Source organism: Crocodylus porosus, unplaced genomic scaffold (assembly GCF_001723895.1).
Source record: "Crocodylus porosus isolate Cpor-Errol unplaced genomic scaffold, CroPor_comp1, whole genome shotgun sequence".
Lineage (NCBI taxonomy): Eukaryota > Metazoa > Chordata > Crocodylia > Crocodylidae > Crocodylus > Crocodylus porosus.
In genome coordinates this window covers 99,088,344-99,106,430 of record NW_017728947.1, presented here as the reverse complement: position 1 = coordinate 99,106,430, position 18,087 = coordinate 99,088,344, and the positions used below count along the sequence as shown (strand labels likewise).

Below are 18,087 nucleotides of genomic sequence, written 5' to 3'. Positions count from 1 at the left end.
TAACAACTGATTTTTCAGCTAAGCATTCACGAGAAAAATAAATGGGAAACACTTCTGTTCAAACTGAACTGAGTTTAAATTTTAAATTTTTTCTTTTCCATTCTTCCCACCACAACAAAAACCTGAAACTTTTCATTGCATGTCAAATACACCATTCAACTCAAAGCAAAATGTTCAATTTTGAGCACTTACAGAAAGTGAAGGAAATAAAGGACTACATTTATTCATAAAACTGCCAGAGAAGGATAGGGAAATAGTGTCTCCCTTAAACACAAAACTCAATTGTCAGGCCACTTACCCAGAATATGAGAGACCTTGGTTAAAATCCCTTCTCTGAATAAGTGAGTACATATATCACCGAGACCTCTCCTGTGAGCTTTCCAGACACCACACTACAGGTGTTCTGTGGTGGCACTCTCTCAGGTCCTCCAGGTGACAGTTTCACTCTGTATAAAACAGTAGGATTCACCGAGAGAGCAAGGGAGAGAGGACTGTCTAGCCTGGTAGCTAGGGGACTCATTTGGAAGGTGATGCACTGGGGTCCAGCCATTCCCCAGTTGGTCAGTGTGTGCATAATTGCTGAGCCATGTGATAGCATCCTCAACAGCTATGTACAGTTCCTGGAGACCTCCACTGAACTTAGTAAGCAGACAGTCAATAACCATGAGACATGGTGTGCGTTTTTCCACAGCTACGGTCTGGATTGTTGTGAAGACCCCAGTGGCGGGGGCTGGCCACACACAGACCTTGCTCTGTCCAGAACTTATTCAGCAAGGCCCACTGATGGAGTGGCAGATGAAGGCAGGTGGACAGACTGTAGGATCTGTGATAAGGAATGTTTGCTGATAATATTGACCTCCATCCCTCACACCAGAGGGTCTGCTATGCAGTCCTGGTGCGGCAGTTTAGACCATGCTGGGTGTCATGATGGTAGATGTGCAGCGGGTGGATTTAAAAGATTGTTGTGCAGAAGCAGACTTAGATTAGCACAGATCTTCTCCAGTAGTTTGCTAGCTGCAACTTCCCATCAGATATGAGGTGGAACAATGTTGCTCAGGACTGCGAGCCATGTTAGAGGGGTCAGTTGAAGGGTTCAGGATGATACACATCATCAAATGTAGCTGCACGTCAACAAGTTTGGTGTGTGATGACTTGTCCCAGACTGGTACGCAGTACTCTGCAGCAGAGTACAAGATTGCAAGAGCTGACATCCTTAGGTGCACCCCAAGGTGACTCAGCCAGTTTAAGGAGATTGAGGCACAAAGCATAACCCATCTATCCTAGGCATGATGCTAGACTGAACATTGAGGTACCATAAACGCTTGAAAAAAGACAGCAATGAGAGTTAAAATGCAACAGCCTCTGACCATTCAAGTAGATGCTCAGCTCTGAGGCAGCACTGGCACTATGTAGGTGGAAAAGGCTGGAAACTGTCTTACTGATGCTTGGCTGGAAGCACCAAATCTTGTCATAGTCAGCCAGCTTTGCAACATCACTTTTCAGACTGTGTTCTAGCTCAGAGAAAGTCTGAGCCTGGAATTCACAGCAGATGCCATGAATATAGATGAATTTCTGTGACCGGGTTTGTGGCAGGTTACTGGTGCAGATGTTGTACAAGGTTGGAGCAAGCCCAAATCCCTGAGGCAGTCTCTTAGTCTGTCTTCTCCAAGTGCATGTCTTCTCACCCATGTCCACCCTGAACCATCTATTGTAAAAGAGCAGTTCAACAATGTCAGTCAACCGTGCAGGTAGGACAGGTAGGATTCTTACTATTTTTTTGAGCAGACCAGTGTGCCGGTATCGTATCCTGCTGCAGAGTCAAGGAAAACAATGCCCGTCTTGAGGGCCCTTTGAAAAGTGTTTTCAATAAATGTTGTTAGAGCAAGTACTTGGTCACACATACTTCAACCTTGTTGGAAGCCCGCTTGATTGATACCCAGGATGTCCTCTCCCTCTGGGAGTATGCACTGTAAAAATCAGGCAGTCCAGAACTTTAAAGCAGACTGACAGCAGTGATATTGGGCTGTAGCTTGACACCTGGCTTAGAACTTTTCCTGGTTTGGGAGGCCAATGACTCTTGACGTGAGCCAGATCTTTGACAGCTTTCCCTCGCATTTGACCCTTGTAAAGAATTGACCAAGAACGAGCACGTGGGCCAAGATCCTTCAGGGGAGATGTTGTCATAGCCTGGGGCTGTGCCAGACTTAAATGCTGTCCAAAACCTTGTTAAGTTTAAAAAGTGCCTAGACAGGGCTGAAAGATGATGGGATGGGCTGAGAGTTCGCTCACAGTAATGAAATAATTCTCTTTCCGATTCTCCCCCTTGCTTCAGAAGGTGAGCGATCTGCTATTTGTACAAAGTCTACTTCATCTGCAATTAAATCAATAGGAGCTTTTCCAATGACATTGTACACTGGATTAGACCCTATTCCAGTAGCAGAACGCTTCTATCTACCACACTGACCAGCAAGGCTCACTCCTTGGCCCTGACCACCTACTCTTCAAGGAGGTTGCTCTCACTTCTGCAGAATAATCTACAATTTTTTGGTATAATAGTGTAATTGATTCTTTAATTGTCATAATTCAAGTAAATTTTTTGCACAAATGTAGACAAATAGAGGTGGATAGCCAGGCTGGCTTGAAGTGAGGCAGAAGGTTGGTCATGGTGGCACCTTAGAGACTAACTGTTTCAGAGAGGCATAAGCTTTCATTGGCCACAACCTACTTAGTCGGATAGCCTAAGCTAAAAATACCCATGTTCTTTTAAAACTTTAAATGCAAGTCCACATTACTGAATAGTCTGTCTGCTGCAAAGGGGATTCCCTACTTTGTAAGGCAACACTCTATGAAGACATGAACCCATACAACTATTTTTATTTCTATTTGCATATCCTTGGCTTATTTCTTGGTACAATTTAGTAACACATCTGCACATCCCTCTCCATCTTCTGTTCATGCCTCTGAAAAGCTTTCCCAGCTTATTCACACACTGAAAAAACTGATGACTACAAAAGGCCAAAAAAGGAATCTGAGCTCTATGTAAGCAACTGGATTGTACAAATCAAAAGAGACAATCTCTCTTTTCATCTGGTTTTGTGGCCCAGTTACAGACTCTTTAATTCCCACTGATAGCATACAATCAGGTCTCTTCATCAGCATTTGTGTAATTTCAGCCATTACAGTCATTCCAGCTTTTAAAAAAAATGTAGATACAAAAGCATTAGCTATTTGATCAGCAACTGTTCTCAGCTCTTCTAACAACAAATACTGTAGGATCCTAGATACATCCAAAATCACCACGACTGGAAGGAAGCTATCCTGACTGAACAACTTCTTTCACTGATATTCTGAATGCAGGAAAACCTAATGTTTCTGATTTACTTAACTTCTATTAGCAGGCATTACTGCAAGTCTTCACAGGCTGTTGCTCTCTCCTTTATTTTTTGCTGAAGTGACTCATTACAAAACCCTTTCTGACGGAACTCAAACTTTTTGCTTTCCCTCCTACTAAACTGAGTACATTTGCTTAGAGACTATAACCTCACGTGCTACATCTGAACCTCTTACAGCTGCTCTTTAGCCCTTATACAGCCTTTCATTCTGTAGAATAAAGAACACAGAATGGGAAGAAGCTTCCAGTCCCGTTCCCTTGTTATCACAGGTGACCAGGTCATTTAATGCAATTCATAGCTTACCAAGCTCCATCAGCGTTTAAGTTTTTAAATACTGAGTTAAGCCCCACCCAGTGTTTTCCAATTCAAAAGCTGCTTTGCAACCTCACTGCTTGATATTAGTAACTTTCTGCTAATTTTTAGATTGACCTTACTGAAGGCCAATGTCTATTCATTTGTTCTTCTGCCAGTATTATCCTTTTTGCTTAAACAATGATTTTTCTTCCCTGGTGCTCAACCTTTAATATGTTTATTTTGCTTGGTCAAGCAAATCAAACTCTCCTAAAACAGGCACTCAATTTTCCTGATCATTTTAGTAGCCCTTCTTTGCATTTCTTCCACTGTAAGTTCAGTTCCTTTTTCTTGAACAGGAACAAACTGAATTGTACCCACTATTCCAGACAAAGTCTCACTAGTGCCTTATCTGATGACACTGACACTGCCTCATGTCTAGTGGAAATACTGCACCTGATGCATATTTGCTTTTCTTCAGAGCCACATCACGCCTATGGCTCAGAGTCTTCCTGTGTTTGATTAGTAAACCATGTCTTTCTTTTCCAGTTGTTTCCAACAGAAATTCCAATTGTTTCATAGCAGAAATTCTTGCTATTAGTGTCTAAGTGCATGACTTTGTACGCTGTACAGTTGAACTTCATCCCACTTCTGTTCCTGTAGTTTTCAAGATCATCCAGCTCTCTCTGGATATTCTGCCTCCTCTGTACTGATGACCCCTCCTAATTTTGTATCAATAGCAAGTTTGTGTCAATAACAAATTAGTTCATACCTATTCTGTGCTCCAAGGTCATTAAGGAAACATATTGGCCCCAAGGAAACCTCTGAGAAGCTCCTGTTGTAACCCCTGTCCAGCCTGATATTTTCTCTTTCAGCAAAAAGCCTCTACCCATTAACCAGGTCTTTCCCTAACAACTCTTCTGCAAAGTCAATTTTCTCCAGCTTGTCTAATACACGTGGCTCCACATATAGTGCTGTACTGAAGTTTAGATAGATTAGATCTACTGCATTTTCTTTGTCTTGAATGTTGATTATCTTGTTAAAGGAAGAGGCTGTTTTGATCCAGCACAAATTATCTTTGGTAAACTCATACCAAATTTTATCTAATTTTTCTTTTACCTTCCAAAGCTTGCCTATACCTTCCTTCAAAATTCTGTTCCAAAATCTTGTCATCTGTGCCAGATTTAACTTAAGCTACAGCTTAGGGCCTTACAATATGAGGCGTCTCTAAATAAGAAAAAAACTGGACATTTTTCATGGATTATTTTTATCATATGGGGTCTCTTAAACTGGGCATAGTTTAGGGCCTCAGCATGTTATAATCTGGCACTGCTTGTCATCAAGGCTACTGCCAAACTAACAGGCCCACAGTCACCCTGATGACTTATTCCCTTCTTTCGAATGCAGGCACCACATTTGCTATTCTGCTATCACCCATGTAAACATTCTTGCTCTGTCACCTTGCATGCAACTTTCAGAATCCTGAGATGAAGATTGTGTTCCCCCCACAGTTTGAGCACAACGGGCATTTTCACATGTGCTCTGGGACACGGAGCTTGGTGCTTTAATTAGCAACCCATGCTAATTAAAAGTGCCTTGCACTGAAAAAATGGTGACAGGGTGCTTTGAACTAAAGCTCATTGAACACATTTTATTTCAAAGCACCCCATTGCCATTTTTTCAGTACGGGGACGCTGATACAAGTGACACAGAAGGCTGCTGGAGCACATCCATTTCTGTGCTCCAGCAGACTCAATTAATCGATTCTGATCCAATGTGCTGGATTCTCTCTCAGCATATCAGATTCTAGTATCTCTACAAAGGCACATATAGAATCTCTTTGGACTGGGATGTAATCTTAGTCTTACAAATGTGAGAATCTCCGTCTACATACATACATACACACACACACACACACACACACATATATACATACGGATCAAGAGACTCCAAGAAATCTGGGAAGTCAGAGAAAAAGAAACACTGTACAAGTATGATTAAAAAAAAACAAAAAAAACCCCCACACACAACAAGAAATTATATGAGACTGGTTTCAAAACCATGTGATGCAATGTGGGATGATTCAGATAAACCACAGCTAAACATTCCATGTTTTTTTCCATATGGAACTAGAATTGAATCCCCCATTTCTAATCCATAGTTTTATCCAACTTACAATATGCTGCTTACCAGTTATCTTATCATTAGGTGAAAAATAATAATGCTCTGTCAGTACCTAAAACCAATGGGTCACCTATGATGTGCAAAGATAATAGGTAGTGTTGGTTTTGATGCTATGTTAATTTTCCCCCTTTTTCCCCCATACCAGCGTATACAATTCTCTGTCATGAATGCAGAAGGGTACACAGCTGTTTCGGAATGCTATGACCATCCCAAAGACAAATGAATGATAATACACTTTTCCTCAGAAACACCGAGTCCAGCATAAGGATGTTTTGGTAAGATGGTAACTTTATGCAATGTGCCAATTTAAATGTTGGCATTCATTTTTTCCATTTATATTTAAGTTCAGCATTCAGATTTTTCACTGGAAGATCTGAAAATTCTATATTTTTAAAACAATAATTCTTTGCATTTCTGACATTAATACATTTCCCACTCAATCCATGAGAGGTAAAAGCTTACTCAGCAAGTCTATTTTGACAGCGAGCAGTAAATTTCCCTCTTGAATAAAAAGGCAGAAGCAAATTTGGTCTAATTAATATTGGAAGGCCACTACTCTGATATTTCTGATACCTGCAAAAATAGAAGCCTGCAAAAAGTTAGTCGTTATTCTACATCACATGCAATAACTGGTTTCAGGAATAGAAAAAAAAAAGCACTGCACCTGTAATGTAATCATTGCAACTTGGCTTTTACAGTATTTACATGTTGTCTCTCGATATTTACAGGTCTTTTCTACGTGGTCTGGCAAGTCTTTTCTCAGTATTTTTTCTTTACAATCAGCACGAGGACACGAAAGTTCTTCGAACTGGCAGTCATTTTTCAAATGCATCTGTAAGATAAAATTAATTGAGTGAGTTAAATGTTATGCTTCTTCTCATCATATCTTATTGCATCTCATTAAACAAATTCAGAGCCAGATTAACCTTGGATGTACATCCCAGTATACCTCAGACCTACGCATAACTACGCAGAAGTAGATTTACTGAGATGCATGTTCTCACATTAGGGTAAGTCTATAGAACAAACTGCAAGGTAGTGCAGAGGTACCCAAGCTAGTCTACACACCAGGAATCTAGCTGCAGCAGATTAAAACTTCCCCACGGGCTAATTTATCTCCTCACTGTCGTAAACTAGTCAGCATGAAGATCTGCATAGGTGCAGCCAGTACTAAATGAACCTGGCTATATCTAACATTATATAGCAGACAGCCACATAGACATATCTTCTGACTCTCAGATTTCTGGTACTTCATGCCTGAGAGAGCAAAGATTAAAAGGTTTTCTTAGGTATCTGGAGATTTCAGAAGCTTGACAATTTACAATAAACTTTCAAGAACTTTTGTATCAGAAGTTCAAACCCTACAATAATGAAATACGAAAATAACTTCTTAAAAGCAATTTTTAAAAGCATTTTAAGTGTCTGATAACAGGATGGTAAATTAAAAAAAAACACAAAACAAATGTTTACTACCTAGAGATATTTGGGAAATTAAGGCATATTAAAGATTCTTCAAATGGGCAGCTCAGATTCTCTCTTACAAGGTTTGAACGTTATGAACAACTGTTCAAAAACTTTTAGGCACCTAGATAAGTTGTCTGATGTTCACATAGACCGGAGTGCCTGAAACTTTTATTGAGTGGGTAGATACCATAAACTGATTCTTTACATGTCAATTAAAAGCAGAATATCACAAATTCTACTCCACTGTAATACCTATAACCAATCAAATTTCCTCACAACAATGACTTAATCAGGAAGTAAATAGATTGCAATTGAATCCTAGATTCAATTCTGATTTTTCTTTCATTCTCTACCTTGAAAGTAAGTGTATTATGTCACGTTACTTACCAGTAACTGGCCCAGGGTTAATTGTTCTTTGCAGCCCTTGTTTTCATTTCTGCAATATATCTGAAGGGCAAGAAGCTCCCTCCTACAGCAATTATCCTTAAATACCTGCAAATCGAAAAACACTTTTTTTTTTTTCCCCCAGAGAGACATTTAAAACTGTTAAGAACATAGAAAAATATAAAAGCGGAAGACATACAACCCCACAATACTAATGCTGGTAAATTCTGACTTTAAGCAAAATAGTCAATTGAATGTGTAAGTCAGAAAAACAAACTTTCTTTCTTGATTATGCACAGCAAGGAGACACTTCTGCCATGAAACATATTTAAAGCAACCCACTGAAAGAGAAACACTTGGGTTTGTCCCTCTCTCAAGTCTTTCTGGAATATAAAAAAAAAAAAAAAAAACTGAAAACCACCTTCACTCTCTCTTTGGATTTTACAGGACTTTTCTGCTTGTTGGTCCCAGTGATAACTGAGATCCTGTACCAAACTGGAATGCCTATGACAAACAGAGAACTAGCTCATCAGAAATGACACCATAAAACACAAAAGAGCAGAATGTCAGCTATTCAGAAGGGGACGATATTTCTGTCATTAGGTGCACAATTCTGGTGATCCTTTGACCATTTAACATCCTATCTAAACTTCAACGATTAACTCACATTCTGTGGAAAGAGACTGAATGAAAGACTTATGTATTCACCAGATCTTCAAGTAAAAGCTCAAAGTAAATGCCTCACACATCTTAAGCTAGTCTTCATATAAAATTAGAGATAACTAGATTTTTAATTGCTTAGTTTTTTAAAAAAAACAAACAAACCACAAAACAACAGAAAACCTTTTCAGCAAGAAAAATCACAAGTTTCTTTTAAAGTCCCACAGCACTGTAGATGTTGCTTTACAGTGAAGCAGTCAGAGGGGTATGATGCAAAGTCCTTTGGAGTTTGCAGGTATAATGAGTAACCAGACAGTCACTTTGGCAAGCTACACCTGACTACAAGTTTCCACCTCTCTATTAGATTCAAAATTAGTCAGAAAGATCCATGCAGCTCCAGATCTTGAGTGCAGTTCTTACCAAGGTATAAAGCCCTGCATTTTCATTTGTTTCCTTTAAATAGATTCTGCGGTACATGTAAAATCCTCTCATAAATGGAGCTTTCTCTGTGAGTATATTACTTTGGTGCTTTTCTTCCTGCACTGTCATACCAATGACTAGAGTTTGCCTCATAGTCTCTGCCCTGTACTTCAAAATCCTGTATGAAATTGTTCCTGGTGAGATTCATTTCTTCCTACATGACTACCTAAAACAGGTACAATCCACAGAAATTGTCACTGCAGAAGTGAAGGATTGCAAATAAGAAAAGAGCTTTCAGGGAAGCCAACCAAAATCTGTAAAACTAATTCTGGCAAGAAACAAGGTAAACATTGACCTCAGTGTTAGACAGATCATTTCAAGATCTTTTTGACCAAATAACTTATTTTGGGGTCCTCCAAACCCTTTCCATAAGACGTGCATCACTGGAAGGATGAGGTACCAAAATGAACTGTTTAATTCAGAGGCAGAAGCTGTGATTTTTATAATAGAAGTTGTCTTGGGAACTAAGGAAAATGGATCTCCAGGTCCTGCAGAGAGGGAAGCAGCTGTAGAAGGCAACCATGACACAACAAAAGAGTTTGTGTTAAGTGGAAAAGGACAGACAGACAAGGAAATCCTAAAAGGGAAGCTACACCCACCACTTAAAGCTGTTTTTGTGTGGTATGTGGCAGGTCATGGAGAGTGCAGGGGGCATGGTGGCAGACAGGGCAAAAAGCAGACTGGCATATGGGACAAGGAGCACAGGGCAGGAAACTGAAAGCAGAGCAGTGCATCAGGTAGGGCTAGGGGTTGGCAAAACAGAACCCTGCGCCATCTGGCTGGGAGGGGCTTTGTCCAGCCTGCAATAGGTCCCTTAATCCTGCCTAGCCCATGCACCGTCTGCCCATGGCACATCCTGCCACCCCTCAGCACATAGTGGGGCTGGAGTAGCTAGATTGCCTTTCTAGACAGTCCAGGCAGCAGCAGCATCTTCCAGCTGCTGCCACTGCTGACCCCAGCCCTGTGATACCAGTGGGGACCTACACGCATAGCCCCAACCTGGCCTGCCCTGTACCTACTCCAGACTGGCCTGCCCAGTGCTGAGTTCTTGCTCAGCACTAGGGGAAAGCAAGCCCTTCCCCTCGCTGCTGCCAGGCTCTTCCTGCTGCAGCTGCCCGGAGCCCACATAGGGCTGCCCTGCGGCTCCTCTGCACTTTCAGTGCTACCCCGTAGGGCAGCCCAGAGGCAGCGGTGATGGCAGTACAGACTCAGGGGAGCTAGGCACAGGCTCCTGGCAGCTGTAGCTTGACAGCTCACCAAAGCTTGTTAAGCAGCCCTCCAGCCAAAATAACTGCATATGCCTGAGGTAGGGGAAGGGCATTGGAGTGGCACCCAGGAAAAGTGTGGAGCTTAAGTTGTGGCTTGCCTGCTAAAAAGGTTGGCACCCAATGCTGTATGATGAACAGTTGTACAATAAAATTGTCTTCCCAAAAAAAAAAAAAACTTTCAATAAATCAAACAATAAAAATGACTAAGCTTAAGGGGGAAAAAAGTTCAATTAAAATGAATTATTCCGAAATACTGAATATGACACACATCAAATTTTAAATAATAATACCTTGTCTTTAGCTATGTTTTCTTGACACGCTGCACATTTTGGAGTAGAAGAACTGTAAAAATAAATAAATGAATGAATGGGTTATATTTATCCTATTTTGAATTCCCAGATTATAGCAGGATTCGAGTCCTTTGCAAAAATGAAAGGCCCTCTTCTCAAATAAAATGATTCAAATACTTAAAAAAAAGTTTTGATTAAGTATATATACACAGTTCACTACAGTGAACTTAGTATAGAATGAAATGGAACAAAATGGGCTAACATTCAGAAAATAACCATTTTTTCAAGAGAATTTCAGAATTGAGGAAACAGTTTAATTCAAGTTTAACGTACTGTGGAAGTTTAATTTTTACCTGTTAACAATCAATTAACTTTCAGCTGCATGAAACTGAACAGACTCTCCCTTTGTCATGGGTTCTAATCTTTCAAAAAAAGTATTATGCATGAATATTATGTGTTCACATATTCAGTTGTGATAGTCTTGAATGCAAAATATTTAAGACTCTTTTTTCTTCATAAAATTAGCTGAAACTTTTAGATATCTTCATCTACCAGAAGACACGAAGAAATATGAACAGCTATGTTTGCTAAAACCATTCATCCCCTTTATCTGGTGTTGCAGAGGAAAGGGAAGGGGGGAAAAAAAACCCATGTCAAAATGTCTCTAGCCAACTCTGCAATGCTTTATATGGAGAAATGCCTAATTTCTGCATCAGGTGCCTGATCTATAGCATTCTGGTTACTTCTCAGCATGCAAAATTATTATTGGCATCTATTAAATTATCCAACACTTTTTCTAACCCAGATGTAATTTCACTAAATCTCCTAAGACAGTGAATTCTACAACATTATTAACAGCATTAAATATTTATTTTAAAGAAATCTAAATTCACCTCATTATCCTTTGCCCCTCACTTCTCCACATAAAACTTTTCTGGTGGATCAATCTCTATTCCTTCCCTTAGATGAACTGTTGTGCTATATAGGTCTGCTCTTTGAATTGTAATCTCTTGGGTAAATGGGGAGGCGTAGTAGCCCAGTAAATAAAGAACTGAACACAAAAGTCCCTGGTTCTAGGGCAGCGCTTTCCCCTGGCTGTCCATGAGCAAATTCTTCTCCTTCTGTGCTGCAGTTTCTTAGTCTATAAGATGGGGCCAATGACACCAGCAGCCCCTGTCAAGTGCTCTGAGCTGCATGGAGGCAGAGTACTGGATAAGAGCCATCAATTATTTTTGTAAAATGACTCATTACTACCGGTGTGGGTCAGCGCAAAGGCCCAACTGTCACACTGCCATTCACAGCCTTTTACTTCAATCAAATCCCCTTCCTGACCAATGCTACTCATTGAAATTCTTTATTGTATGTAAATCTCAACATACTGCTGAACATCTTCACTGTCTCGCAACTTCCAACCTCTTTGATATTTTTCTTAAGAAGAGGCAAGCAACTGTGGATACTGTATTCTACTGGACGGCATATACCGTTTAATACAATGTCATCATTCTCTAGCTTTTACCGAATGCTCTCAGACATTCGACTTGCTCTTTTAACTGCTGCTGCATACTGAGCAGACATCTTCATTGAGTTATCTACAACGACTCGCAGTGCCTTGTCCTCAGATGAACCTGACAGTGCAGAAGCTGCTAGCACATAATCAATGTGTACTTAGCAATACACGAGCACTGGATGAGAAATGCCTATCAACATTTTAAATTACATTTTAATACCCATTTCATGACACGTATTTCATTCATATATTTCAAAAGAGGATGTAAACCTGAATTTTAATAAAGTCTCCAATGACCACTTAAACAACCACCTTCAGGAAAAGGCACACTGAGAATAAATAATAGAACAACAGAATAATTTTCTAAATAGAAAATTAATGCATAAAAAAAGCCAATGTTTGGTTTATCCATCCCAAAAAAGAGGTTTTTACAAATTTGATTGGAAAGATAAAATTGCATATATATTATAACTGCATTGTAATAGGCACATATGTGCACATTTCACAGCGGGAAAGGAAATTTGCCCAGCTAGATCTCTGCCATGCCAGAATCATTACTGCTTCAATTGCTTAGGGTTTGCTTCTTCCATCTGTACACATCCAAGCATACTGCATATTTGCCTTTCTATTCTTTCTATGCTAAGTTATTAACCACAGCAGATGAATGCACGTTTGGAAAGAAATACTAGATTTTACAGCACATGCTGCACTTATCAAAAAATATACAGACAATGAAAAACCCTGTTTCTTATTTATTTTAAATCTGATGCACTAAAATCAGAGGGAGAGGGGGGAAAATGATCATTTATATGCAATTAAATGCAGCAGCATGTGATTTACAATGTCTAAACTAATGCTGTATTCCCAAAATGAAACAGTCAGAATCATCACTGGAAACAAACAGAAGGTTCAGGACTCCCAAAAATCAAATCTCAGCTCCCTTACTGCTATTGTAGATTGCCCTCAGCAAGCCCTTTTCCTTCTGTAAAGCATTCCCATCAATAAAAGATAGGTATCACTGCTTACTTTCTCTCACAAGACTTTGGTCAGGATCAAAATTTATACAGTACTCTGAGTAGGATAATTCATATTCTTTGCATCAGATAAAGTTAGACGTTAATACCAAATACAATCAGCTCTGGGAGGCAAGTAAGTATCTTTAAACCATTCCTCAGATATTTCTTAAAAAGCTGGAATTTTTTTGGCTTTCTATTGTTGTTGGTAGTACCAGGAGCATCTCTCAGTTGCATCTCTCATAACGTTCAAATAAAAATAAAATCAACAGCATTCACTGTTACCTCACTCCCTCACACTATACTCTCCATCTTAAAAATTCTTTTCCATGCTTCACAAGATGGCAATACAGGCACTCACTCGTACTACTTTCCCTTTCAGTAACTTTCAAGCATATTAATGTAAAAAGCAGCACGCACCTTAACAAGGCATTCATGCAGGTTTCACAGTATCTGTGTCCACATTCAGTCTGTTTGGGATTGCACAAAATGAGGCGACACTTTTCACATTTGTACTTCTCCTCCACTACATTTACAAATTTCTCTTTGTAACCACCTTGTTCTGGAACGTAAATCGATGCTGCAGGGCTACGATCGGGATTTGCCCTTTGTTGGACCATCTCTACTGATATAGGGGGTTCAGGTTTTTTACCGGTGTCCATGCTCTAAGAGAGAAAAATCTGTGAAAGGAAAAAGAAAAAAGCATGAGAAACTGCTCTAAAAATTACTCTGTGTACACTCACACACATCTTGCTCTTTCTATAAACATATTAAATTAGTTTCCCTTGATGCATTTACAAACATAAATAAAAAATTCACACCACCATAATATGTATGCAGTGTTAATATATTTGCATAATATGTTAAAATGGGATAAATCTGTAAAACTCCTTTTCTTTTTGCAAGGGAGCTGTAAACATTCTGATCCAGTAAGTAAAACCTTAATTAAATGTGGAGACCACAATAAAGTTGGAGGAAGGAAGTGATAAAAGATGCATATTCCTCCTCAATCTACAATGAAGCGTACTGGTACTGGCACAACTGGCCCTCAGGTACTACTCTTAGTTTAGGCCAGAAGCAATGGATACAGCTTGCTGCTACCCGTTATGCAGCAGCTTAGGTACAGAAGAGTCACAGTATGTGCAGAACCATGGTCATACCCCTAAGCCTATTAAACACTCCATCCCCTCCATAGCAAGTTGAACATAACGACTGCAGAACTCTACTGTAGGTGGTACAGCTTGTATGAAAGCCATACAACTTCTCCACTGCCTGCCTTTTTTGCCATCATTGTGACCTTTTTCCATCTATTAAACACCTTCCAAGTTTCAAAGATCAGGTTGCATCAACTCTAGTCCCTGGGGAAGGTAAATCCACATAACATGACTCAAGGTTAATTCAGCAGGATCTAGCACAACTGACAGGTGGTTAGGAAAGAATTAATGTAGTTGAAGATCGAACTGTAGTCCCTATTATGGGTGACTTGACACTACTTTCAGGTCAATGGACAAAGATATGGCAGAGTCACAGAAGAAAGGATACCCAAAGTTCAATTAATAAAAAGGCTGTAAATAAGTTTCCCTACTGCGTGAAAAAACAAGAGTTCATAATGGAGCATGTATGTGAATCCGGGAGCCTACATAGCTGGAGGACAGAATCAAATAGATACACAAAAGGGAAACACCCACTTATTTACAAAAATAATCTCTAGAGGTATCACACAGCAGCTTTCTTCAATATAACTGGTGTTTGAAGTAGTGCAGTTTGAGGTACACATGTACCAGGTAACCCCTGCTTTTAGCAGTCACTTCTCACACACCAACTTGTCCACTGACTACAGTAGGAGTCGCATACACACCAGCCCAGATGCAGCACGCTAAACATAAATGCAACCATGATCTACTTTTGTGTTGCGTATGCTTCTTGCACTGGATTAGCGTCTTCTTGTGAATCCAATCTTCTTTGCTCCAAACAGCAAAAAGGTTCCTCAAAGCCCTTTTTTGTATTTACAGTTGCAACCTCACAATTTATATTGCAATACTATGGAGCAGCAGCCACCAATACATTCTTCACTGTAGAATTCAGCAGGAGATTGTGCATCATGGCTAGGTATGGGCAGTCAAAGAGCCTGAGGCTGAATCAGTTTAGTCTTTGCAGGTTAGTCTAAGCTGCAGAAATTAAATTGAGAAAGAACTGGATATGCATTTACTTTTGATTCAGGAAATGCAGCCAGCCACATGCCTGCAGTGGCTCAGGCCAGATGCCAGGGGGTGCTACAGCATGCCATTCTGGCATGAAGCCAGCATGGGCTGTGTGTTCACTTCCTCTTCCTGCTGCCCAAGACATCTCTGGGATTTGCAGTCCAGAGTCACAACAACAGGATTCTTCAGGGCTGCTCATCATTTCTTCTTCCTGCTTCCAGGTGCCCCTGGGATTTGTAGTCCAGTCACAGTCAGCAGTAACTTTCAGTAAGTTTAGCAACAGGGCAGCTCTACTCAGGGGAAAGTGGGTTTAACCCCCCTCCCTGGCCCTTAACAGGATTTGCTTGGGGGGGGGGGGGGGACAGTCTCTGCCTTTCCCCACTCACCCCCCAGCCCTTCTCTGCTGGAGCAAACAGCCCAGCCCAGCGGTAGAAAGCATACTGGGATGCTGGGGAACTTTGATTTAATTTGAACTAGGAAGGGGTCTGGGACAGAAGTTCCATAAACCAGTTTGACCCAAATCATGCAAGTCTGATACTACTTTCAACCAGGTTTATCTTAAACCTGTTTCAGCCATTTTAAAACTGATTTATGTGCACTGAGCTTCTGTTCCACTACAGGTTTAAACCAGTTTCTGATTACTTTAGCCGGTTTGCATGCAACTTCTGTTCCTAGCCCATGAGAGCATACTTCTATTCGAATACAAGTTTCTACATAAAATCAGAAAGGAAAAAAAATGAAGCAGACAGATTTGTGTTTATGCACCCCCCCCCCGCCCTCAAAGTGCGCTCTACTGAAGTGTTCTTCAGCAATCAGAGGGTCTACTACACCTTTGAAGACCATAATCTGAAGAGACAGCAAACAGGAGAGAGGAGAAAGTGAGGAGATATACACCAGCTCTGTGATAAACAAATAGATCAACAAGGCCTGACCTAAAAATCTCAGCACTGCACCTAACAAAGGAGCTTACAGGTCATGGCAAAGTAGAAGAGGAAGAGTACCAGAACCTATTGATCTTGGTTATTTTGAGGAGGGAAGAATAAGAAGGAAGTTGGGATGACACTTTGATTACAAACGTAGAAGAGAAGTACAAAGGAGTGACAAGAAAGGAATAGAGTAAAAGCAGCTCTATCTTGGAGATCATGAAATGCATCCATAAAAGAAAATGAAAGAGCTTGGAAAGAGTAGCCACAAAAGGAGATACTAAAAAGCAACTAGAAATCAGGAGATCAGAGTTCCGTTAACTGGACATAAATATTAAAAGAAGAATCTTACTGCAAAAAAAATAAAATAAAAGTGACCAGATTTTAATGGACAAAATGTCGCCCCACAGGAATGGAAAGACATTAAACTTCCTGAAAATGCTTCAAAACCTCTTAATAGTACTTTTTCTTTCTCCAAGAGCTAAACAATTAGTCACAATTGGAAGAAAAGATAATACTCAAGATTCAACTGAGAACAAGTACTGAATACAGAATGAGCAGCAGGTGAGAGTTTCATAGAGATATGAAACTGCTAGGGGGCTGGATTGTCAGCTGGCAAATGAAATTTCATACTGATGTAGCTACACAAGGCTCCACAGGACTCCACTTTTTGAAATGACATATATTGGACATCTACTCACAGAAAACAGCCAGAAACATACTGGTAAATAATAGCCAACTACGTAACATTCCTCACAGCAAGATTATGGTGTTTTGTTTTAAAGAAAGTTTGTCATATAAGAAAAGCTCAAGACCAGCATCCTGTAGCCAATTGGGTGAGGAATTCTCTTTTATAAACACCCTGAACTAGGCTGTTCTTACAAACCAAACATTTGATACCATTCACAAAGCAACACAGTAAAATGAAAAAACACAACACTGGCAAAGTATTTTCTTATAGCTTAAAGGCCATATTTCAAAAAAGGCACAGAACTCCATGCATAAGTATACTTCAGACTGCATGCACAAGCCAACCAAATGCATGCATGAGGAGTCCATTTCCATACGTATGTGTGAGATGTCTATGTGTACTACTAAGCAGGAACACAAATCTGGGCAGTATAAGAGAGCTCAGTTTCCACTCTATTGAAGGTCCAAGCATTAAGTTTTTGCTTACATTTCACCACAGATTGTTGTCTGCAGCACCCTTTTTTCATTGCAGCCAACTTCAAAAGCAGAAGCTGGGTTTCACCCCCATAAGTGAATTTGAAACTGCCAAAGAGATGTGATTTTAAGGCACAGTTAAACATGTAAGTTATTACTCCACTATAGTGTTACAATAAACAGTGCAAGAAACACACACTTCCTCAAGTCAAGAACAGCCACGTACTAAATGTTATTTCAGTTTTCATTTACATTTGCCATCTTACACGTTCAGTTAAAGTTATTGCTCTTCAATTAGAGTAACTGCATGCCTGAGTTCTGGTACAAATCAGTGGATCTGCTGAAAAAGAGGACAAGATGCCAACAAATGAAGGACTATGTTCCCTATTCAAGAAAACATCTCTTGACACATACATCATTAAGATCTGCTAGTCTGACTTCACTTTTCTGGGAAACAGTCATCAGAATGAAAAGTCATAGAGAAACAGGCTTTCCTTTTAACGTGAATCAATCAAGTCAGGGCAAAGTTTGGAAAGAGGAGCAGTCTCCAGAACCAGATACATCTACTGTCTCTGTTATCTTAGGTTTCATTGTTCAATCACCTTTTATAGTATCAATTATAAAAAGAAGAGCAAAATCAGTTTGCACCTCCGCAAAATCTGGCAAAGGAAATAGCTATCCATTTGTTCCTGCCATAGAACAGAAGAGAATGATCTTTTGGCTTAACGATTCCTATGGGTGCTAGACACTAGTTTGCATCCTGTCTCTTGCTCAACAGGAAGAACTTGCTTACTGCATCCAGTTCTGGGCTCCACAATTCAAAAAGGATGTGGAGAAGATTGAGAGAGTCCAGAGAAGAGCCACGC

At 40.0% G+C, this 18,087-nt stretch overlaps 1 protein-coding gene across 2 annotated transcripts in view; it reads right to left on the bottom strand.

The window, feature by feature from the left end:
* TRAF3 (TNF receptor associated factor 3) overlaps nt 1-18,087 on the bottom strand; it is a 90,632-nt gene that overhangs the window by 26,940 nt on the left and 45,605 nt on the right. For both annotated transcript variants that reach the window (XM_019552542.1, XM_019552543.1), the window contains exons 3-6: nt 13,354-13,613; nt 10,414-10,465; nt 7,719-7,823; nt 6,532-6,699 (exon numbers count right to left, since the gene is read on the bottom strand). In XM_019552542.1, the coding sequence (XP_019408087.1) occupies nt 6,532-6,699; nt 7,719-7,823; nt 10,414-10,465; nt 13,354-13,595 (567 nt within the window). In that variant the 5' untranslated portion in view covers nt 13,596-13,613. The remainder of the gene's footprint in view (nt 1-6,531; nt 6,700-7,718; nt 7,824-10,413; nt 10,466-13,353; nt 13,614-18,087) is intronic.